Below are 25,536 nucleotides of genomic sequence, written 5' to 3'. Positions count from 1 at the left end.
GCTCGTAGCAATCTAACATCCGGCTAAAGACTAGCAGGGGGGCACTCTTTCTGCCCCCTTCTGATGTCTATGTTAGAAGCTTTCTATCTCATTTATTCTTTAATAAAACTTTATTACACAAAAGTTCTGAGTGATTAAGCCTTGTCACTGGCCCCAGATTGAATTCCTCTCCTCTGGAGGCCAAGAATTCCGGCATCTTTCCCGGCTCAGCAACAACCCTTCAATTTGAGGGCAGCAATAACACTGCTGAATAGGACAAAAGCCTCAGGGCAACGTCCCACCTCTGTCATTTAGCCAAAAGGAGATTTTGGAGGGAAAAAAAAAAGTCTCTTAATAACCTTGACCTTCAGTTTCTACATTGATAAAATGAGGAAAATACTCATATACAGAAAGTTTCGTATAGCTGTTAAGAGGCTAAAACCAGTACTTCATAATAGAAACGTTTATTAGGCATATAGTACTAATATACAACATAAGCAGGTACTGTCATCGGTTTTAGAAATATAAAATAAGATTCTTCAGGAGCTTACAGTGAGGGATCAAGTAGACCAAAAAAATAAAAAAGTAACACATAGGGTGAAATAAGTCGCTCAGTCATCTCCGACTCTTTGCAACCCCATGGACTGCAGCCTACCAGGGTCCTCCATCCATCGGATTCTCCAGGCAAGAACACTGGAGAAGATTGCCATTTCCTTCTTCAGGGAAATGTAAGGCAGAAGTTTATTTACAATTAAAGCCCTTTAAACAAGGAAATGAAAACTGTTTGGTCAGACACTTATAGGGAAGAGAGAGGGGATGAACCAGAACCACACGGGAGACAGGGTGATCAGCACTGAAAGTCAAGGGGTGGACTTCCCAGGGCAAAGAAGTAGAAGGTGCTGGCAGGGGAGAGGCTTAGGTAATATCCAGCAGGCAAGATGGCGAACATGATCTTACCATGGTACCTGGCTGGAGGCCAAAGTCAATGAACTCATTCATTCATGCATGCATTCATTCAACATTTGAAAAATATGTATTAAGCACCTAGTAAGGATCAAGCGCTTCCCTGGTGGCTCAGAGGATAAAGTGTCTGCCTGCAATGTAGGAGACCCGGGTTTGATCCCTGGGTTAGGAAGAACCCCTGGAGAAAGAAGGAAATGGCAACCCACTCCAGTACTCTTGCCTGGAGAATCCCATGGACAGAGGAGCCTGGCGGGCTACAGTCCATGGGGTCGCAAAGAGTTGGACATGACTGAGCAACTTCACTTTAAGGACTTTCTTCTCTTAAGGATCAAGCATGGTTCTAGGTACTAGCAACAACAGTGACCAAGACAAGCTATCTCTCCTCATAAAGCTTATATTTTACTAATATGCAAATAGTTAAAGAGAAAATAGACATATTCAACATTCATTCACAATATTCAACATTCATTCAGTATATAAGTCCCTATTCAAGTTCCAGGCACTGTTCTAGGATCCTGGAGCACAGCAATGAAGAAAACACACCAAATCCCTCTACCCTCAAGGAGCTTAGATTCGAGGAGAAGACAAACATAAACAAGAAACCAGACAGTGATTAATTATTCAGGAGAAATATCACACGGAGTGAGGTGTCAGGGTGACAAGTAGCTGGCTCAGACTGGCGGGGCAGGGAAAGTCGCTATGAAAAGGCAACATCTGAGCTGAGTCATCAGTGATAAGAAGGAAAAAGTCATGTGACAATCTGGGAACAGAGGATTCCAGGCAGAAATAACAAACACAAAGATCTTGGGGTGACCTGACCTTTTCTCATGACTTCAGACCATTGTCTAAGGACCAGAGTATGTTCTAAAGTTAATGGACCACCTGGTGTTTTTCACCTTGATCAGTTTCTGATTGTCCTGTCATGGGTTTGGGTGTTTCGTGGCCTTCAGGTCAATGTGACATGGAGGCATTCTCTTTGAATGTTAAGAAACTGGAACAGCCAGTATGGTTATAGATTACTGGAGTGAAATGCTTATGTGAAAAATAAGTGGAGATTGGAATTAGATTTTTAGAAGAAAAAACTGAGGTTTTTTCTTCCTTTTGACCCTACACTGACTACGTAATATTTTTCTACCTCATTAGGACCAAGATAGCCACGAATCCGACCTCCATCAGACCCAAGTCTCTTCGTGTGTTGATTTTAGTGTATTATTGATGTAGAGGATAGATGGGCTCCAGATTAGACATTTATAACTGGCCTCCGGTTTGCATTTCATGGGACATGAAGAAGTGGGCTTCAGGCTGGATGCTTACAACTGTTCGCATTTCTGAGAAGAGATAGGTGGCTTCAGTCTAGGTATTTACAGTCAGCCTCCTATTTGCCCTCTGAAATGAAAGTAACAACAGAGAGTAAATAGCCACTGTTTGTCTCTTGCAAACACCTTAAGGTAATAGTCATGGCAAGGACAAAGAGAGGGTGAGAGCCTGTGTGAGTAACGGGTTAAGGTATCTCTGCCCCCCAGACTTTTGAGACAAGGGAGACACTGCATATGCACAGAAAGGCTTCTTTTGGGTCGAACTTAAGACATAATGCCAGGCCATAATGAGTCTTGCTCCTCTCAGAAGCCTTCATTTCGAGATCCATCTTGGATGAGGGGTGAGTGTGCACCCAGGGGAAGGTCACAGGGTAGGTCAGGTGTGGGGAAAAGAAACCAGATAATTGGGCTGAAGGAAGACAAAGACCCAGAAGAACTGCCCTAAATGACTGCTGTAAATGACTTGACCGCCTCTTTACTGCACTTCCCCTCACTTCGGGGGAATGCCCACACCCTTTCTCTGCCTTGCTTCTATCTTAACAAAACATTTCTCTGTATGCTCTCCCACCTGTTGTTATGTTATGTCTCTAATAATAAATTTTATATCTGCATTTACAAAAATAAAAAAAGATCCTGGGTTGAATACAGCCCTGTGTGTTTCAAGGACCAGACATGATGACTATTGTGGCCAGAAGAAAGTGAAGACGACCTGTCTGACGTGAAATTAGAGATGAGATGGAGGTCAGATTATAGATGGCCTTTGATGGCCAGAGGAGGGAGTTTGTTTTTATGCTAAACCTCCCATCTGAGTGTAAAAGAAAGGCCTTCCATAGAGGGTTTTCAGGCAGGAACTGAGGTGACTTGATGTGACTACTATGGGTAGGATAATTTGTAGAAGAGCTAATGTGGAGGAGGGTGACTAGGACGTAGAGAGTGGTTGACAGAACCAAGTCCAGAGCAGCAGTGGGAGGCAGAACAATGCCCCACCTCCTGAGCTTGACCACATCCTAATCGCAGGAACCTGTGAATATGCTTCCTTATGTGATAAAAAGGACTTTGCAGACATTAAAGATACTGAGATGGGGAAATTATCCTGGATTATCCAAGTGGGCTCAATGTCATCATAAGGATCCTTACAAGAGGAGCCAGGGGGATCAGGGTCAGTAGTAGGAGAAATGATGAGTGAAGTAAGGAAGGGGCCCGGAGTCCAAGAAGGCAGGAAGCCTGTAGAAGCTGAAAAAGGAGGGACACATTCCCTCTTGGAGCCACAAGGAGAATCCAGCCCTGATGGCACCTTGACTTTAGCCCAGTGAGACTTTGAGCCCCAGAACTATATGACAATACATTTGTGTTGTTTTAAGCCACTAAGCTAGTGGTACTTTGTTCCAATAATAGAAAATAAATACTCAAAGTAAAAAGGAAAAAAAAGGATACTAAGGAAGAATGGCCAAGCAAGAAGGATCAGAAGTAGTGGGGGGAGCGGGGGAAGAGGTTCATCTGAGTTTACAGCAGCAGAGATGGGAGTCCACCCAGATGATAAACCAAAGGTCTTTGTTCACAGTGTAATTTACTAAAGGAAGGTAGGGATGAAGGCTGTTGGAACTGAAGAGGTCAAAGAATGCGGCACCTAGGAGACGTTAATAAGGTGACCAAAATAAAAGAATGAGGAGAGCATAGGTGGACAAGGGAGAAGCAATCAAATGCCAAGGTTCTCAATGGAGAAGCAGAAGTGACTAGAAATCAGTAGAAGGTATATCGCTGCCAATGGATAGAAGGTATTATAACTGTGCAGAATGAAACAAATATGAAAGGAGCTCTGCATGAAAATGATTTAGAAATGGCCATGTGAAACTAGAGAAATGCCAACACCACCACTGACTCCAAGGACTGAGGGTGGAGGAGCTCTAAGTTCACAGGCAAAGGTGACGCAAGAAAAGAACCAAAGACCTGGAGGAAAATGAGCAGACTCCGGCATCGCAGAAGCAAACAGGAGGAATGGATATGGCGAACAGCGTCAAGTGCTCCTTAAACGTCAGCAGAGACTGTCCACTGAATTCAGTGAGTGGTGGAGGCAGAGCTAAATTAGAATGTAAGAAGTGATTTGGAGATGAAATAGACAGAAAGCAAAGTCACCTCCTATTTTGTGAAGCAAGCTAGAGGAGGCTTAGTGAAATGAAGGAGGGCATTGGTAAAATTAAAGATAGGTGACATGTAAATATCAATCAGAGAGACCCAGTTGAGAGGGAGAGATGGAGGATACAGAAGAGAAAGGATAATAATAATAACGTAAGGTCCTTGAGAAAGTAGAGGACACAGGAGCCAAAGCACAGTGTACAAGAGGGTGATTAAAAAACCAAATGCTTCCTCTGTTATAACAGGAGGGAAGGAGGAAGCAATTGACCTGGGTACCCGTGTGTTTGTAGACTGGGGGGTAAGAGCTGAGGAACTTCTGTCAGGTGGCTTCCATTTGGTTTGTGAAATTAAAAAAAAAGGGGGGGGTCATCCACCAAGAGCTGGGGCTTGTGGGGAGACATGGGAAATTTGTAAAGGGCTTAACATATGCAGTGAGAAGAGGAAGAGTAGTATTTCTGTGTGGGATACATGCTGCCATGAGGTTTTTCTCCAGCACCCATCAGATGTAGGGGTTCAGGCACCAAGAAAGCAGATGGTCGATCTGCCTGGGCTGGGCTTGACAAGTGACAGGTGAAAGGAAGTCTGCAGCTCAGGCAGGAGCAAAACCAAAGTGATGATCATTGCTCTAAGGTGATAAGAGAAGGGAAACAAGAAGGGGCTGATGGTAAATTGACAGGTCAGTGGGCTCAGGATCCAAGGGAAACAGTGAGCAGGTTGAAGACAGAGGAGATAGCTGGCTAGTTCTATCTAACTGCTTCATAACAGCACTTTGGATGTAGAACAGTTTCAAATAACAAAATCTAGGATCTAAGTGTGTGCGTGGGTGGCTGGAATAAAGGAGAGGGAAAGAGTGGTTATCCTTATAACACCATAAAAGTCACCCAAGATAGCAGGAGCACCAGGGGCAGAGAGGGAGACACTGAGCCAGATGGTAAAGTCTCCAATGAAGAATGACCAGGTGGCCACAAGGTAACTGCATCAAAGAACCTTTCAATTCCAAGCAAATAAAAATTTAACCAATCACATATTATCATAAATGATTAAAGCTGTTAAAGGCTCTGGCTCTAATGTAAGCAAGGCAACCCACTCCAGTATTCTTGCCTGGAGAATCCCATGGACAGAGGAACCTGGTGGGCTATAGTCGATGGGGTCGCAAAAGAGTCTGGCATGACTGAGTGACTAAACAATAACAAAATGTTGCACCAAAGCCTGACAGAAAATAAAGGCAGCAGAAAAATGTGAATCTATTCCTTACCTCTTTGTCATCATTTTCTCAAGACTGCTAAAAAAAGTCTTCTACTAGAAAAAAGTTAACAAGGCTGGTGTACAGAAAACAGTTAACACTGCAAGTCTGAGACTGCATTCAAGGTTAGCCCTTGGCTGGCATCTAGAATTTGGATTTTGGGAAGAGTAACCATCACCCTAACTGATAGCAGTGGCCGAACAATTTGTACAAACAACGTGCTTTATGCTGACGGTCTGCCTTCCTTCTGTGAGTCTGGAATTTTGGTACAGGCTGTGCCTACATCATCAGCTCCCAGTCAGAAACCCTCGGGCACTGAGTCTCTACTGAGCTTCCCTGACAGCATTTCACACAATGAGTCGGCACAACTCATTGCTGGAGGAATCAAGTCGACTCCACTACACAGGACACTGGGCGCTTCTCTTGTACCTTTCCCTCCTCCCTTCTCCCACTGCTGATTTTGCTTTCTGTCCTCTTGCTGTAATAAATCTTAGCCATGAGCATGGCAATAAGCTGAGTCCTATGAGTACCCCAAGTAAATCATCAAACCTGGGGTTCTTGGAAACTCCCAACACACATGAGTTTTTAACCTTAGCTGGAAATTTCTATTAATCAGCAATGCTAATAGCATCAGCATTTTACTGTCAAACATTCTTAATATGTCCCTGTCTATATAGGTTTTATAAACAAGTTCAGTTTTCTGTGTCATCTCCTTTAAGAGAAAGGCATGGGGAAATGCCACATAAATATTTAGTATAGCTTTCCATCAAAAAGCTAAGAATATATTCCTTCCTTCCTATGCCAACCTGCACACTATGATTTATAGTGTGAATTTCTCAGGTCTGAACCTTGGCCCTGATGAGTATTCCTGGGCAAGTTGGTAAGTCTCACCTCCCTTTCATCTACAAAGTTAGAACAATAATAGTATCTATCCCCAAGGGAGTTGTAAGGATTAAATGCATTCACATAGAAAGTATTTATTGCAACCCATGGCATAAAAAGCTATATTTGTATTGTAATTATTACCTGGCCTTCAAACTCCAGATTTTTATTCTTTGGTGGCCCGAATTGGTTTAATAGTCTTACCTCTATATACTAGATCTGTTAAATTTTCTAAAACATAAGACTAATTTTTTAAACTTAACTTACTTATAAAAAATTAAATTACAGAGGGGCGGTCCTAAGATGGCGGAGGAATAGGACGGGGAGACCACTTTCTCCCCCACAAATTCACCTAAAGAGCATTTGAACGCTGAGCAAATTCCACAAAACAACTTCTGAATGCTGGCAGAGGACATCAGGCACCCAGAAAGGCAGCCCATTGTCTTTGAAAGGAGGTAGGAAAAAATATAAAAGATAAAAAGAGAGGCAAAAGAGGTAGGGACAAAGATCCGTCCCGGGAAGGGAGTCTTAAAAAAGAGAGAAGTTTCCAAACACCAGGAAACACTCTCACCAGCGAGTCTGTGGCAAGCCTTGGAACCTCAGAGGGCAACATAACCCAGAGGAAAAATAAATAAATAATGAAAACCCACAGATTACGTGCCTGACAGCAACTCCCAGCAGAAAAGCAGCGCAGACGCTCGCATCCGCCGCTAGCAAGCCAGGACTGGACAGGGAGGGCGGGCTGCATTGCTTAGGGTAAGGACCGGGCCTGAATGCCCCAAGAGCAATCTGAGGGAACTAGCTTGAGATTGCAACCCAGACCGTGGGATAGCTATCCTGCAAAAGGCCCTAACCTAAGACACCGCCAGGCCTGCTCACAGAACAAAGGACCGGAGCAGAGCTACCCGGCTGCGGACCGACCCATCCCTCGCCGGAGACAGGCAGGCTGGAGCGGGAAGGGGGCAATCTCGGCCCCAGAGAGGCATCCTCTACCAAACTGCAAGCAGGCTTCGTTGCTAACCAAGACTTCTTGGGATTCTGGACGGTCAACATCCGCCGGGAGGGTCTCTGCCAGAGATCAGCTCCCCAGAAGAGACACACGGCGCACCTGAGAAGGCTTGCCGTTGTACACCCAGAAAACCGAGCAGCAGGGACGGGGGAGGTGATAAGTCACAGCCTTCAACTGGGGGCAACCGCGCTCGCAAAGCACCTGGTCCCCTGAGCTGCTCGGACCTGGGAAGGGCACAAAACGCAGGCCCAACCGAGTCTGCGCCTCTGTGGAGTACCCAAGAACCCGAACCTGAGCGGCTTAGACCTGGGGAGTGCGTGCAACCCAGGGCCCGCCTCAGACAGTTCCTGGCAGAGCAACCTGGAGCCTGAGCAGTGTGGACAGGGAAAGCACACACACGTGAGCGGGGGAAACCCAGTGTGGCGGAGACACTGCGAGCACTCCCCACACACGCCAGTGATGTTTGTTCGCAGTGTTCCTCCCTCCCCACAGCGCGACTGAACAAGCGAGCCTAAAAAAGTGACCACGACCGCCCCCTTGTGTCAGGGCGGAAATTAGACCCTGAAGAGACCAGCAAACAGAAGAAGCTAAATTAAACGGAGGGAACCGCTTTGGAAGTGACAGGTGCAATAGATTAAAACCCTGCAGTTACCACCGACTACATAGGAAGGGGCCTATAGATATTGAGAAGTATGAGCTGAATCAAGGAACTATCTGAAAACGGACTGACCCCACACTGTCCACAACAGCTCCAGAGAAAGTCCTAGATATATTTTTACCATTATCATTTTTTTAATTAAAAAATTTTTAAGTCCTCTATTACTCCTTTAATTTTCATTTTTATAACCTACTATTTGAAAAAAAAAAAGACCCTATTTTTAAAGCAAACTCCATATATATATATTTTATAATTTTTGTGACTGTTTTTTTCTTTAATATTGTATTTTTGAGAATCTAACATCTACTCTAGATTTTTAATCTTTGCTTCTTGGTATTTGTTATCAATTTTGTACCTTTAAGAACCCAATCTTCAGTACCCATTTTTACTTGGGAGTGAGATTACTGGCTTGATTGCTCTCTCCCCCTCTGGACTCTCCTTTTTCTCCGCCAGGTCGCCTCTATCTCTTCCCTCCCCCTTCTCTTCTCTACCCAACTCTGTGAATCTCTTTGTGTGTTCTGGGCTGTGGAGAATACTTAGGGAACTGATTACTGGCTAGATCTCTCTCCTTTTGATTCCCCCTTTTATTCTCCTGGCCACCTCTGTCCCCTTCCTCCCTCTTCTCCTCTCTGTTTAACTCTGTGAACATCTCTGAGGGATCCAGACTGTGGAGAGCACATAGGGAAGTGATTACTGGCTAGCTTGCTCTCTCCCTCTTTGATTCCCCCTCTTCTCCTCCTGGTCACCTCTATCCCCCTCCTCCCTTTTCTCTTCTCCATGTAACTTTGTGTACCTCTCCGGGTGTCCCTCACTGTGGAGAAACTTTTCATCATTAACCTAGATGTTTTATCATCGGTGCTGTATAGATGGAGAAGTCTTGAGGCTACTGTAAGAATAAGACTGAAAACCAGAGTCAGGAGGCTTAAGTCCAAATCCTGAGAATACCAGAGAACTCCTGACTCCAGGGAACATTAATTGATAGGAGCTCATCAAACACCTCCATACCTACACTGAAACCAAGCACCACCCAAGGGCCAACAAGTTCCAGAGCAAGACAGACCACACAAATTTTCCAGCAACACAGGAACATAACCCTGAGCCTCAATATACAGGCTGACCAAAGTCACACCAAACCCACTGACATCTCAAAACTCATTACCAGACACTCCATTGCACTCCAGAGAAAAGAAATCCAGCTCCACCCACCAGAACACTGACACAAGCTTCTCTAACCAAGAAACCTTGACAAGCCACCCGTCCAACCCCACCTACAGCAAGGAACCTCCACAATAAGGAGGAATCACAAACTGCCAGAATACGGAAAGGCCACCCCAAACACAGCAAAATAAACAAGATGAAAAGGCAGAGAAATACCCAGCAGGTAAAGGAACAGAATAAATGCCCATCAAACCAAACAAAAGAGGAAGAGATAGGGAATCTACCTGATAAAGAATTCCGATAGTGAAATGATAGTGAAAATGATCCAAAATCTTGAAGACAAATTGGAGTTACAGATAAATAGCCTGGAAACAAAGATTGAAAAGATACAAGAAATGTTTAATAAAGACCTAGAAAAAATAAAGAAGAGTCAATATATCATGAATAATGCAATAAATGAGATCAAAAACACTCTGGAGGGAACCAACAATAGAATAACGGAGATAGAAGACAGGATAAGTGAGGTAGAAGACAGAATGGTAGACATAAATAACAGAAAGGAAAAAAGAAAAAAGAATTAAAAGAAATGAGGACAACCTCAGAGACCTCTGGGACAATGTTAAACGTTCCAACATTTGAATCATAGAAGTCCCAGAAGAAGACAAAAAGAAAGACCATGAGAAAATACTTGAGGAGATAATACTTGAAAACTTCCCTAAAATGGGGAAGGAAATAATCACCCAAGTCCAAGAAACCCAGGGAGTCCCAAACAGGATAAACCCAAGGCGACACAACCCAAGACACATATTAATCAAATTAACAAAGATCAAACACAAAGAACAAATATTAAAAGCAGTCAGGGAAAAACAACAAATAACAGACAAGGGGATTCCTATAAGGATAACAACTGATCTTTCAATAGAAATTCTTGGCAGGACATACTTAAAGTGATGAAAGAAAAAAAACCTACAGCCCAGATTACTGTACCCAGCAAGGATCTCATTCAAATATGAAGGAGAAATAAAAAGCTTTATAGACAAGCAAAAGCTGAGAGAATTCAGCACCACCAAACCAGCTCGCCAACAAATGCTAAAGGATCTTCTCTAGACAGGAAACACAGAAAGGGTGTATAAACTCAAACCCCAAACAACAAACTAAATGGCAACAGGATCATACTTATCAATAATTACCTTACATGGAAATGGGTTGAACGCCCCAACCAAAAGACAAAGACTGACTGAATGGATACAAAAACAAGACCCCTATATATGTTGTCTACAAGAGACCCAACTCGAAACAAGGGACACATACAGAATGAAAGTGAAGGGCTGGAAAAAGATATTCCATACAAATAGAGACCAAAAGAAAGCAGGAGTAGCAATACCCATATCAGATAAAATAGACTTTAAAACAAAGGCTGTGAAAAGAGACAAAGAAGGACACTACATAATGATCAAAGGATCAATCCAAAAAGATATAACAATTATAAATATATATGCACCCAGTATAGGAGCACCACAATATGTAAGGCAAATGCTAACAAGTATGAAAGGAGAAATTAACAATAACACAATAATAGTGGGAGACTTTAATACCACACTCAAACTTATGGATGGGTCAACTAAACAGAAAATTTACAGGGAAACACAAACTTTAAATGATACAATAGACCAGTTAGACCTAAATGATATCTATAGGACATTTCACCCCAAAACAATGAATTTCACCTTTTTCTCAAGTGCACATGGAACCTTCTCCAGGATAGATCACATCCTGGGCCATAAATCTAGCCTTGGCAAATTCAAAAAAATTGAAATCATTCCAAGCATCTTTTCTGACCACAATGAAGTAAGATTAGATGTCAATTACAGGAGGAAAAACTATTAAAAATTCCAACATATGGAGGCTGAACAACACGCTGTTGAAAAACCAAGAAATCACAGAAGAAATAAAAAAAATGCATAGAAATGAATGAAAATGAAAACACAACAATCCAAAACCTATGGGACACTGTAAAAGCAGTGCTAAGGGGAAGGTTCATAGCATTACAGGCTTACCTCAAGAAACAAGAAAAAAGTCAAATAAATAACCTAACTCTACACCTAAAGCAACTAGAAAAGGAAGAAATGAAGAACTCCAGGGTTAGTAGAAGGAAAGAAATCTTAAAAATTAGGGCAGAAATAAATGCAAAAGAAACAAAAGAGACCATAGCAAAAATCAACAAAACCAAAAGCTGGTTCTTTAAGAAGATAAATTGACAAACTATTAGCCAGACTCATCAAGAAACAAAGGGAGAAGAATCAAATCAACAAAATTAGAAATGAAAATGGAGAGATCACGACAGACAACACAGAAACACAAAGGATCATAAGAGACTACTATCAGCAACTATACGCCAATAAAATAGACAACTTGGAAGAAATGGACAAATTCTTAGAAAAGTACAACTTTCCAAAACTGAACCAGGAAGAAATAGAAAATCTTAACAGACACCTCACAAGCATGGAAATTGAAACTGTAATCAGAAATCTTCCAGCAAACAAAAGCCCAGGGCCAGACGGCTTTACAGCTGAATTCTACCAAAAATTTAGAGAAGAGCTAACACCTATCCTACTCAAACTCTTCCAGAAAATTGCAGAAGAAGGTAAACTTCCCAACTCATTTCATGAGGCCACTATCACCCTAACACCAAAATCTGAGAAAGATGCCACAAAAAAAGAAAACTACAGGCCAATATCACTGATGAACACGGATGCAAAAATCCTTAACAAAACTCTTGTAAACAGAATCCAACAACATATTAAAAAGATCATACATCATGACCAAGTGGGCTTTATCCCAGGGATGCAAAAATTCTTCAATATCCACAAATCAATGTAATACACCACATTAACAAACTGAAAAATAAAACCCATATGATTATCTCAAGAGATGCAGAGAAAGCCTTTGACAAAATTCAACATCCATTTATGATAAAAAACCCTCCAGAAAGCAGAAATAGAAGGAACATACCTCAACATAATAAAAGCTATATATGAAAAGCCCACAGTAAACATTATTCTCAATGGTGAAAAATTGAAAGCATTTCCCCTAAAGTCAGGAACAAGACAAGGGTGCCCACCCTCACCACTACTATTCAACATAGTTTTGGAAGTTTTGGCCAGAGCAATCAGAGCAGAAAAAGAAATAAAAGGAATCCAGATTGGAAAAGAAGAAGTAAAACTCTCACTGCTTGCAGATGACATGATCCTCCACATAGAAAACCCTAAAGACTCCACCAGAAAATTACTAGAGCTAATCAATGAATATAGTAAAGTTGCAGGATATAAAATCAACACACAGAAATCCCTTGCATTCCTATACACTAACAATGAGAAAACAGAAAGAGAAATTAAGGAAACAATACCACTCACCATTGCAACAAAAAGAATAAAATATTTAGGAATATATCTACCTAAAGAAACAAAAGACCTATACATAGAAAACTATAAAACACTGGTGAAAGAAATCAAAGAGGACACAAATAGATGGAGAAATATACCGTGTTCATGGATTGGAAGAATCAATATTGTGAAAATGAGTATACTATCCAAAGCAATCTATAGATTCAATGCAATCCCTATCAAGCTACCAACGGTATTTTTCACAGAACTAGAACAAATAATTTCACAATTTGTATGGAAATACAAAAAACCTCAAATAGCCAAAGCAATCTTGGGAAAGAAGAATGGAACTGGAGGAATCAACCTGCCTGTTGATTTCTACAAAGCCACAGTCATCAAGACAGTATGGTACTGGCACAAAGACAGAAATATAGATCAATGGAACAGAATAGAAAGCCCAGAGATAAATCCACGCACCTATGGAAACCTTATCTTCGACAAAGGAGGCAAGAATATACAATGGAGAAAAGACGATCTCTTTAACAAGTGGTGCTGGGAAAACTGGTCAACCACTTGTAAAAGAATGAAACTAGAACACTTTCTAACACCATACACAAAAACAAATTCAAAATGGATTAAAGATCTAAACATAAGACCAGAAACTATAAAACTCCTAGAGGAAAACATAGGCAAAACACTCTCCAACATAAATCACAGCAGGATCCTCTATGACCCACCTCCCAGAATATTGGAAATAAAAGCAAAAATAAACAAATGGGACCTAATGAAACTTAAAAGCTTTTGCACAACAAAGGAAACTATAAGCAAGGTGAAAAGACAGCCCTCAGATTGGGAGAAAATAATAGCAAACGAAGCAACGGACAAGGAATTAATCTCAAAAATATACAAGCAACTCCTGCAGCTCAATTCCAGAAAAATAAATGACCCAATCAAAAAGTGGGCCAAAGAACTAAACAGACATTTCTCCAAAGAAGACATACAGATGGTTAACAAACACACGAAAAGATGCTCAACATCACCCATTATGAGAGAAATGCAAATCAAAATCACAATGAGGTACCATTTCACGCCAGTCAGAATGGCTGCTATCCAAGTCTACAAGCAATAAATGCTGGAGAGGGAGTGGAGAAAAGGGAACCCTCTTACACTGTTGGTGGGAATGCAAACTAGTACAGCCACTATGGAGAACAGTGTGGAGATTCCTTAAAAAACTGGAAATAGAACTGCCATACGACCCAGCAATCCCACTGCTGGGCATACACACCAAGGAAACCAGAATTGAAAAGAACAATGTACCCCAATGTTCATCACAGCACTGTTTAAAATAGCCAGGATATGGAAGCAACCTAGGTGTCCATCAGCAGACAAATGGATAAAGAAGCTGTGGTACATATACACAATGGACTATTACTCAGCTATTAAAAAGAATACATTTGAATCAGTTCTAATGAGGTGGATGAAACTGGAGCCTATTATACAGAGTGAAGTAAGCCAGAAAGAAAAACACCAATACAGTATACTAACCCATATATATGGAATTTAGAAAGATGGTAATGATAACCCTATATGCGAGATAGCAAAAGAGACACAGATGTATAGAACAGTCTTTTGGACTGTGGGAGAGGGCGAGTGTGGGATGGTTTGGGAGAATGGCATTGAAACATGTATCTTATCATATATGAAACGGATCGCCAGTCCAGGTTCAATGCATGATACAGGGTGCTCGGGGCTGGTGCACCGGGATGACCCAGAGGGATGGGGTGGGGAGGGAAGTGGGAGGGTGGTTCAGAATGGAGAACACATGTACACCTGTGGAGGATTCATGTCAATGTATGGCAAAACCACTACAATATTGTAAAGTAATTAGCCTCCAATTAAAATAAATAAATTTATGTGAAAAAAACAAAATTACAAAAGACAGAAATATTCTGGTCTCAAAATGACAGAATTGGAAATTAAATCTAGGGAATAAACCCTATTTTAACATCAAAGCTTCTTTTATTATAAGAATATAAAATGAAATGTAAAACAAAAACTGTCACTTGGTTATTTCTGAGAATAACTCAAGTACACAGTCTCATATCACCAAAATTCCAAAGAGAGTAAAGATAGACTCAAAGGTGGAATTTTATCAAGAGCAATTGGAGTGCGAGAAGATGAAGTTCATATAAGATCACTGGAGTGTAAAAGGCAGCTCTTTTTTTATGCCTGTAATCATACTTAATATTCAATTTTACTAATATTCATTTTATAAGACAGCCTACCCCCAACACACATGTTAATTTTACAACTGTCTGGTGTGTTATGTCTGAATTACAAACTGTGTACTACAAGACTTAATTGGTTCAGTAAGTCTTCCAGGTTCTAATTGCATAGTTCCCTAAATCTGCATTCTAAGGAGAAAAAACAAAAATGGATACAGGTAGAGAGGGCTCATCAACCAGCCTGTCTTATGCCAAATCTGATTAAAGAAAAGCTTCTAAGTGGCTACCATGAAACCAGAAAATAAGACAAAGAAGTATATTAAGGTTTTCAAATTCCAGATTTTCAGTTATTCAAGCACAGAAGCATAGTGACAGGTACTAAGTCATAGTAATTAATAACCCATTGCTAACTTCTATTATGAGTGCCTCGGACCTTGACCTCAAACCTGCCAGGATTAGAGCCCTTGGCGACAGCGTGCCCCAGGTTTTGTTTGAACCACACTCCATGTGGCTGGTTTCCTGTGTCTAGGACTGAGGCCACCAATGGGAGAAGAGCTTGTGCACCTGACGTATCACTGGTGACGTAACTGGCTAGGAGAATACTGAAACCCAGGCCAGGACAGGGGACTCTGGAGGCTCACCGCACACAGTCTGTGTACAATGCTCATCACTCCCCGAAAACGAGCTAAGTTAAGTGAGTTCATTTCACCTCTTCATTAACATACTCTCCAGGAAAATATTATACCAGATGAAATACCTCTTTTTTAGATCAAGAGAAGTCACAGCACTTTTTCTTCTGTTTTGCTTTGTTTTCATTGGAGTAAGATTGGTTTACAACCTTATGTTAGTTTCTGCTTTACAAAGTGAATCAGCTGTGTGTGTGTGTATATATATATATATAGAATAGTGAATACATTCAAACTCACCATTGCAAAAGTACTGACAGTTGGTCTCTTTTCTTTCTTCTCATCTTTTTTACTGAAAAACCTAGCAACAGAATTACATAAAACTTTAAAAACTATGTAAATCTATATCCAATCAACGTAGAGCTTATATTTAGCAACAAACAGGACAAAGAAACATGTCTACAGTGTCATTAAAAAAACAGGTTATGATATGATCCCATTTATCAAGTTTAAGTATGTTTACATATACCTAGAAATCTATACACGGGGTTATCACTGGGTGTTGAGATTTCTGTCGAGATTTCAAATTATTTTCTTCCTTGTGCCTTTGATATTTCCTAATTTTCTGTGATGAATACACAGAGACACATAAATTTGGAATTACAAAAACTAATTAACACTAAAAAAAGAGAGCTTCCTTTCTTCTACTTAGAACTCACTCATGCTCCCCAGAGTTAATCCCCTTGATTTTAGCAACAGATAGACTATCCTTCTACCTACCTAGATATTATTCCTTTACCTCAGGGAGAGTAGTGACAAACAGATGCAGGGCATAAATTATCCTAAGAAAGAAACATAATTCAATCACTCTCCATGAGCAAATCTAATTCTGAAAAGATGTCTGGAGCCCTAAATGGGCCACTGTGGCAATACACACAACCTAGAAAAAGCACCATCAAAAAAGATGGTTTGTAAACTGCACTCATTTCACACGCTAGTAAAGTAATGCTCAAAATTCTCCAAGCCAGGCTTCAGCAATACGTGAACCGTGAACTTCCAGATGTTCAAGCTGGTTTTAGAAAAGGCACAGGAACCAGAGATCAAATTGCCAACATCTGCTGGATCATCGAAAAAGCAAGAAGAGTTCCAGAAAAAACATCTATTTCTGCTTTATTGACTATGCCAAAGCCTTTGACTGTGTGGATCACAATAAACTGTGGAAAATTCTGAAAGAGATGGGAATACCAGACCACCTGACCTGCCTCTTGAGAAACCTGTATGCAGGTCAGGAAGCAACAGCTAGAACTGGACATGGACAGACTGGTTCCAAATAGGGAAAGGAGTATGTCAAGGCTGTATATTGTCACCCTGCTTATTTAACTTATATGCAGAGTACATCATGAGAAACGCTGGGTTGGAAGAAGCACAAGCTGGAATCAAGATTGGCAGGAGAAATATCAATAACCTCAGATATGCAGATGACACCACCCTTATGGCAGAAAGTGAAGAGGATCTAAAAACCCTCTTGATGAAAGTGAAAGAGGAGAGTGAAAAAGTTGGCTTAAAGCTCAACATTCAGAAAACTAAGATTATGGCATCTGGTCCCATCACTTCATGGGAAATAGATGGGGAAACAGTGGAAACAGTGTCAGAATTTATCTTTTGGGGCTCCAAAATCACTGCAGATGGTGATTGCAGCCATGAATTAAAAGATGCTTACTCCTTGGAAGGAAAGTTATGACCAACCTAGATTGCATGTTAAAAAGCAGAGACATTACTTTGCCAACAAAGGTCTGTCTAGTCAAGGCTATGGTTTTTCCAGCGGTCATGTATGGATGTAAGAGTCGGAGTCTGAAGAAAGCTGAGTGCCAAAGAATTGATGCTTTTGAACTGTGGTTTTGGAGAAGACTTTTGAGAGTCCCTTGGAAAGCAAGGAGATCTAACCAGTCCATCCTAAAGGAGATCAGTCCTGGGTGTTCATTGGAAGGACTGATGCTGAAGCTGAAACTCCAATACTTTGGCCACCTCATGCGAAGAGCTGACTCATTGGAAAAGACCCTGATCCCGGGAGGGATTGGGGGCAGGAGGAGAAGGGGATGACAGAGAATGAGATGGCCGGATGGCATCACCGATTCGATGGACATGAGTTTGAGTAAACTCCGGGAGTTGGTGATGAACAGGGAGGCCTGGCGTGCTGCGATTCACGGGGTCGCAAAGAGTCGGACACGACTGAGCAACTGAACTGAACTGAAACTGAAAAAAAAAAAAAAGGCTGCCCTCAGGCAGAGAAAGGTCAATTATTTCGAGCACAGATTCAAAACTCTCTAACTAGTGTTCTACTCTAACTGCCATCCAGCATATGAGAGAAACCTCCGCATCTGTATTTTCCTATTCATAAAAGAAAGACTATCTCAGGGAAGAAGTACATTCTTTCTACACAGCTTTTCAAGTTCAAAAAGTAAATTCATCTTTATGCTATGTTCTTTATGCTAAGCGAGGTCAAAGAATTGAAGAAACTTCTAAAGAAAAAAATCCAGAGTCTACTCCATATTTGGCTTTGGAGCGACGTTCCACTACTGAAAAACACACAAAATACACAAACATAACTCTTCAGATTCAGTTCTACCCTATTCCCAATAAAAGCATGGTTTTAGTACCCCAGGAATCAGGATGAGAGGAGAAAAACAGCCATATAGAATTGAGTTTTAGCTCTAAGCTTTTTATTTATTTTTTCATTCTCCAAAACTGCGGCTACTCTGAAGAATTTATAATGTTCCAGACACTGGCTAAGTAAACACTTCCCATACAAGACCTCATTTCATCTTAATTTCTGTGAGGCAGGCACATTCTTACCCTTCCTTTACAGAGAAGAGAACTGCAGGTGAGAAGAGTTAACTCACTTGTCAAAGGTCACACAGTTAGAAAGAAGCCAAGCTTTCCATGGAGAAGTCTAACTCCCAGACACCAGGCTACCTGGTGCAGTGTCAGACTTCTGAAACACTGCCCTGCGGGGAACACTGATTGTCACCCCTCTTAGAAGACTCATCTGTCCCCATTTGCTCCAACACAGTGCGGACAAATAGGAAGTTGCTTATCAAATCACATTTTAATAAAGAATCTTTACAAATATGCCAAAGGGTACTATTACCCAAGCATTATACCTATTCATATTATCAGCAAGTCATATGCTTCTTTATGATTTTGAATTAGAATATACAGTTTAAAAAACAAACTCATAGAAAAAGAAGTAAGATGTGTGGTTTCTAGAGGGGGAAGAAGGGATGAGAGAAAGCTGGTCCAAAGGTACCAACTTTCAGTTATAAAAGAGTGCTAGAGACGCAATGTGCCACAAGATGCCTACAGTAACACTGCTGTATGATATAGATGAATCAGCTGTTAAGACGGTGGATCCTAAAAGTTCTCATCACAATAAGAAATCTTTTTTCTTTTTATCTGTATAAGATGATGGATGTTAGCTAAACTTGTTGTGGTAGTGTATCACAATATTTGTAATTCAAACCGTTACGCTATACACTTTAAACTTACAAGGTATTGAGAGAGTCAATTCCTAGGTAGATTGATAAGAAGTCCAGGGTCCCCAAGGAGGAGAAAGGGGTGTGAGGCTCTTGAAGGGGAGGTAGGAGTCTGGAATTCTCAAGGGGGAGAAAAGGACAAAATTTTTTTCCCTCTACATTCCTTAGTCTTAGTCAATTACACAACTCAGTTTAAACTCTGTACTAGGGATTATACAACAACAATGTATCCGGCTGGAGGATAGTTTCTCCTTCTGAAAACCTGACTAATCCTGATATCTTAGAATGTGTTATGGGAGTGGGTCTGGTAGGATCTTTCTACTGTTAAATTCTAATCTTGTTATCCTAAAATGTAAATTGTGGGAGTGGGTCTGGGAAAATTTTCACAAACTTGAGAAGTTCTTTTGATTCATTGTAATAACTTATTAAAACGTATATAACTCCATTGCTAATACTAGCAAGGGGGTACTCTTTCTGCCCCCTTCTGATGTCTATGTCAGAAACTTTCTCTGTCTCTTTCATACTTTAATAAAACTTTATTACACAAAAGCTCTGAGCATCTGGCCCTGGATTGAATTCTTCTCCTCCGGAGGCCAAGAATCCCGGCATATTTTCGTGGTTCAGCAACAACCTTTCAGTATTGTAGGTCAATTATAACTCAATAAAACTGGAAAAATACATAGCTTTATAAAAAACAGATTCACATCAATAATGGTGAGCACAGTTTTATAAGAGTAACTAAAAAAAAAAAAATTTCTAGTTTGGAAAAAAAGTTTGTAGACCATGACAGCAATCAACAATAAAATGAAGGTATGTGCAAGCTCAAAAGAAACATTGTTTTCAAAATATGGGCTCTTACAGAAGAATAAATAAGTAAATATCCCACAAATATTTATTGAACACCTTTTTCAAAAACGTTCAAGAGGGAGGGGACATATGTATACCTATGGGTGATTCATGTTGATGTTCGGCAGGAACCAACACAACACTGTAAACCAATTGTCCTTCAATTAAACTTTTAAAAGCTGAGGTGTAACTGACATACACTCTATTAGTTTCAGGTGTGCAGGAGAATGATTTGATATTTGTATATATTGGGAAACCATCACCACGAGTCTAGTTAACATCTGTCATCATACACAGTCACAGAATTTTCTTCCTTGTGATGAGAACTTTTATGATGATGAAGATTTACTCTTAGCAACTTTCAAATATGCAATGCAGTGTTATTAACTGGAGTCACACTGATGTACATTACACCCCTCCATGACTTGTTCTATAACTGGCACTTTGGACCTTTTGACTCCCTTCACTCGTTTTGTCCCCTTTCCTCCACCACTGGAAACCACCAATCTGTCAAACAAATTTCTTTCCTTCCACAAAGCCTTAATCCTTCTTATTTCAATGTCCCTAAGTGTTTGCGTCAAAAAAACACTTATTTGTTTAAGGTACCAAGTTTAAAAACATAAAAACAAAAAGGGATGTATCTGCCTTCCACTCTATATATTTTATGAGAATTTATTATGAAAACCTTCAAACAAAAACAAAAAAAGAATACTAATAATGACTACCCATTAAAAATTCACCTAGATTCAACAACTGTGAACATTTTGACCATATTTTCTTTCATGCATAAGGAAGTTTATGACTATTAATCATCAAACTATTTGAAAATAAGCTGCAAAGATCATGGCACTTCACATGTTTTCCTACCATTATCACATACAATAAAATTAACAGCAATTTTGATATCAATCCACATTCAAAATTTCCAAGAATGTCTTCTATAGGTTTTTCCTTTTTAGAATTCTGATGTAACTAAGGCTCATGTATTATATGTGTTGGGTTTGTTTCTTGTTGTGCAGTCACTAAGTCGTGTCTCTTTTGCCACCCCATGGACCGTAGCCCGCCAGGCTCCTCAGTCCATGGGATTTCCTAGGCAAGAATACTGGAGTGGGCGGGCTGCCATTTCCTTCTCCAGTTGTCTCTTTTAAATCTAGAAATTCTTCTCCCCACCTACCTCCCGCCAAACATTGACTTTTTATAGAAACAGAAACAGGTGTCTTATAGAATGTCCCACATCTTGGATATGTCTGTTTCAAACTGCCCAAACTGTGCACGAAGTATGAAATACAGATTTGAGGATGCAGTATAAAAGAAAATGTAAGCTATCTCATTAATAATCCTCATTAAATGTAGAAATGATAATAGGTTGAATATACTTGGATCCTTAAAATGTATTCCCAACATTAATTTCACCTGTTTCTTTTTACTTTTTATAAGTTACTATTAGAAAATTAATACCTACAAGTGTGGTTCACATTATATTTCTATTGGACAGCATTAGTCTGAAAGCTTGGTAAGTTAGATTCACTAAATGATTTTGCAAACATACTTCCTAGGTGGTGTCGTGTCACTAACACAGTCTATTTCACCAGGAGCCAGGCCAGGTATGATCACTTGGTTAAGGTGGCGAACTGCAGTATCTTTCCACTGGAAAAATCATATTTTCATTTTTCCAATAAAGAATTGTGGCTAATTCATAGATTCAACCTTTCTCTGAGTGGTTTAGGATCCATTAACAACCCTTGCCTGAACCAATTATAACAATGCAGGTTTCAACATTTTTCGGTGAAGAACGTTCTCCCTCTCTCTCTCTCCCCCTCTTAGTTTCCCTCCTCCTCTCAAATTTTATTAAAAATTAATTTACTCAGTATTTCACAATCAAGTACAGTCATTATTCTTGTTGATGCTCAAACTGTCCCAGATTTGGGCCAGTGAAAGCCCCTTCAAGCCAGTTCCTATGTCCTTTTTGATAATCGCCTTCCGCCTCTTGTTTTCAGGTACCACAAGATACTTCAAAAGCTCAGGCTCAATTGGTATTAACCCTTTCTCTATGGGGTGCAGATTCCTTTTTCATAAGGAAGGATACTGAGGAACCAAGATTGACAGTGAGTGTGCTCTTTGCCACTCACTATCCATTTCAATGGACAGAACCTGACCTACTAAAAAAAATCATGAAATCACATTCAGATTCAACATTGTTTTTCAAAAGTCTACTTAATGTCCACACTTGTATGTCTTTTCTCTTACACTGAAAAGCTTGGTTTCTAATAATATTAATATCTTTACTAATTTAATTTTACCATTTATTACTAACAAAGAGCTTACTGAGTGAAATTAAAAATTTCCTGTACAGATAGTGCACTGTGATCAAAATTTACTTAAGATAATTATTTTTCCTATGTGATTACAGAACCAATTCTATATACAGTCAGAATAATTTTACAGCATTCTAATAAGTCTTTGGTAGTATACTTGACTCACAATTCTACCAAAGTCAGACACTCATTGCCTTAAAAAGAAAAAAGAATACTTAGAAGTAGTTGTGGCCTTCTGTCCCATCTACTGCGTGCCACAAGCATGCAATGTTCGTGTGACTGTTTTACCAAAAGGAACAGACTGGACCACAAGGCAGAACAGAAGCAGCGCACGGTTCTGGCTCATGCAAGATCAACATCACACGTGAAGCAGAAGGTTATAAAACACACGAAAGGAAATGAGCCTTGGTCTGTGTGGGACCAGAAACCTGAGGAAGAAGCTCACCATGCAAATGCTGGGCTCAACTCAAGCCGGCGAACCTCCGCAACTGCCTGCATTTAAGATAAAAAAAAAAACAACCCATCACCACCACCATCATCAGCTCATTTATTTCAGAGTTGGAGGCCTGAAACAAATCTCCCAAGTCATGTAAAGTATGAAAGTGGAACAAACTACCTTTTTTTGTCCCTTTTCAAGAAGTTCTTCCCCCCTGCTCTTCCATTGCGGCCGTCTTCAAGATCCATCGCGACCTGAGGAGCAATCCCAGCCAATCAGTCAAACCTAAGATCCCCAGATGGCTAACGTGAAACTGAACTTCGGTACAGCGCTCCGGGCAGAAGGGCGGAGCGCTCGCCCTGATGCGCCAGCGGCTCGTGGCCGCGAGGGTCGCCGCAGGGGCATGCCTCCGCGCCAGGCATCCAGCCTCCGCACGCGAGCCGAGGGGCAGGGCGGCGGCCCGGCCCGAACTTTGCCCGCCTCCACCGCGGCTTCTGCCTCCTGGTTCCCCACGCCATCCATCTGCCCGCGGGCTCAGCGCCTGGCTGCCCGCGCAGCGCTGGCTCTGCAGGCTCGGGGCAGCAGACTCCAGGACGGATAACTAGCGCAAAAAAACAAACAAACAAACAAACAAAACCTAGAGACTGGAGTGCCTCAAGGGCTCCCCGACTGAGAATAAGTCTCACCCCTTTTAGTCCCCTTGGACTTGCCAATTGGAGTCTCCCCTTCCCTCTCCTCCTAAGCCCTCCGCCCCAGGGGACCCAGCTCAGGAAATTAGAGAGCCCACCCATCCTCCCCCCGAACCTTCTCCGTCTGGTCCCCAGCTCCCCGCGCCCTACCTCGGGCTTTCTCTCGGAATGTTCACTAAGGTGTGAATCTTGGAAGTAGAGATTCAGACTCCAACGGAAAGACGGGGCGGATGCGAACAGCGGTCTCCGCTCCCCTGAGCCTTGAAGAGCCGCTGGTCCAACGCTCCCTGGCTTCCCGTGGCCCTGGGAGCGGGGAGCGGGGAACTTGCGCAAAGCCCACGCCCGTGCTCTGCGCTCGGCCAATCAGCCGCAGGCTCGGGACAGCTGCCGGCCGGTTCTAGTGAATCCTGATTGCGCCAAGTTACCGAACAGGTTGGAATTGTGGGAGGAATGTCCTCCGTTCTGTTGCCCCTCAGTAAAAGGGCGAGCAGGGGAACGCTTATCAGCTGCATCACCGAGGACTTTTACGTTTATAGAGCCCTTGTCTGCACAAGTTCACGAAATTATAAGTATATAGATACAAATGTCACTATACAATTCCCTTCTTGTGACTCGAGTAGATAAGGGAAATTTTCTTTGATATCGCATCCAATATATTCTAATAAAACAATCTCCAGCCTTGCCCATTCTGTAGTTAAAATTCCCTTCCGCTCTCTTATATTCTGTTTTTCATTAGATTACACATCGTTTGTTAGTTTTGTTTTTTTTTTAGGTCATATATATTTGTCTTTATAACAACAAATTAAAGATATGGTGAAAAAAATAAAATTCCCTTCCAAGCAGCATTTTTAAAAAGGCCAGGTGAAATTTTTCTGCAAGTGTTTTCTTCAGTATGTTTGACAGTTTCTAACGTGTATATGTTTATCCTTTATTTGAAAAGACATACAAATAAGACATACATACCTTCCCTGGTGGCTCAGATGGGAAAGAACATACCTGCAATACAGGAGATGGGGTTGAACCCTGGGTGGGTAAGATCCCCTGAAGAAGAGAATGGCAACCCACCCCAGTATTTTTGCCTAGAGAATTCCATGGACAGAGGAGCCCGATGGACTGCAGCCCATGGGTTGCAGAGTCGGACATGACTGAGTGACTAACACTTTCTGCTTCAAGAAATAAATAGGAAGATTTTTTCTTAAATATATAAGTCGAAACGGACATTTCAAGATAGAAATGTATGTAAAAGAGTGTAATATTTTGGGGTTTTAGCCATCAGGTGAATGCCCTGTTTTTCTCAAGGTTTTTTAAAACTCTTATATTTTTATTCAGATTCTAAAAGTATCGTGTATTTTAACATGTTACTTTAGTTGTAATTTAATGCCATATCTACTGTTACCATTTACAGGTTTTTCTGGTCCTCTCTTTTCCTCAAATTGATAAAAACTAAGTGCAATCTTCACAATTCAAATTCATAAAGGAGCATTAACTCACATCAGAGCTTTTCATACTTGTCAACCCAGGGGAAATGGATGTTTTTGTAACCTTTTGTCTGCGTTCTCTGACTTAGAGGAGTTACCTCTCAGCTCACTGCAAAAGTTTAAAAGAAGAAAATCTTTTTAGTTTTTACTGCATAGTGTATTTTCTGTACTTTAAGTAACTCATATTTCAAAACCATAATTTTCTTTCCATCTTTTTTCCAGATTTTCTTTGCCTTGATTTTTTTTTTAACTTAGCTATACAATCAAGTTTCTTTCTTTACAAACTGTTAATTAGCCTTTCTAACAGACCACTCATATTCTCTGTGTTCTAACTGGAAATGTGTGTGTACAGCATCAACCCAACCATTTAAAGGCTTACCACCAACCCTTTGCTCCACCTGGGGCAAATGTATAAGGTATTCCCCTTTCTCCCATGTGTTTTTAATCTGATTCATGCTTCTCTTTTTTTCCACTTTTGTTTTACCTTGTCCCTCATTTAGTTTATGTGATCTTATCATATATTCAATATTTTATGTATCCTTGAAAAATGCCCTATATCCTCCCTAAAACAATGCAGGGTTTTTTTTTTTTTTAATTCCAGTATAGTTGATTGTCAATGTTGTGTTAGTTTCAGGTGTGCGGCAAAGTGATTCGGTTTTATATA

The 25,536-nt window shown here is 40.9% G+C and overlaps 1 protein-coding gene across 1 annotated transcript in view; it reads right to left on the bottom strand.

Moving 5' to 3' along the window:
• Nucleotides 1–23,662, bottom strand: part of LOC122438222 (ATP-dependent translocase ABCB1-like) — a 114,321-nt gene extending 90,659 nt beyond the window's left edge. The window contains exons 1-3 of the mRNA XM_043462856.1: nt 23,545–23,662; nt 22,886–22,959; nt 15,876–15,936 (exon numbers count right to left, since the gene is read on the bottom strand). Coding sequence (XP_043318791.1) covers nt 15,876–15,936; nt 22,886–22,953 — 129 coding nt within the window. The 5' untranslated portion in view covers nt 22,954–22,959; nt 23,545–23,662. The remainder of the gene's footprint in view (nt 1–15,875; nt 15,937–22,885; nt 22,960–23,544) is intronic.
• Nucleotides 23,663–25,536: the final 1,874 nt, after the last annotated feature.

The sequence above is a fragment of the Cervus canadensis genome, chromosome 3 (assembly GCF_019320065.1).
Source record: "Cervus canadensis isolate Bull #8, Minnesota chromosome 3, ASM1932006v1, whole genome shotgun sequence".
Taxonomy (NCBI): domain Eukaryota; kingdom Metazoa; phylum Chordata; class Mammalia; order Artiodactyla; family Cervidae; genus Cervus; species Cervus canadensis.
The sequence above is the reverse complement of the archived record's forward strand: the minus strand, read 5'-3'. Positions and strand labels throughout refer to the sequence as shown.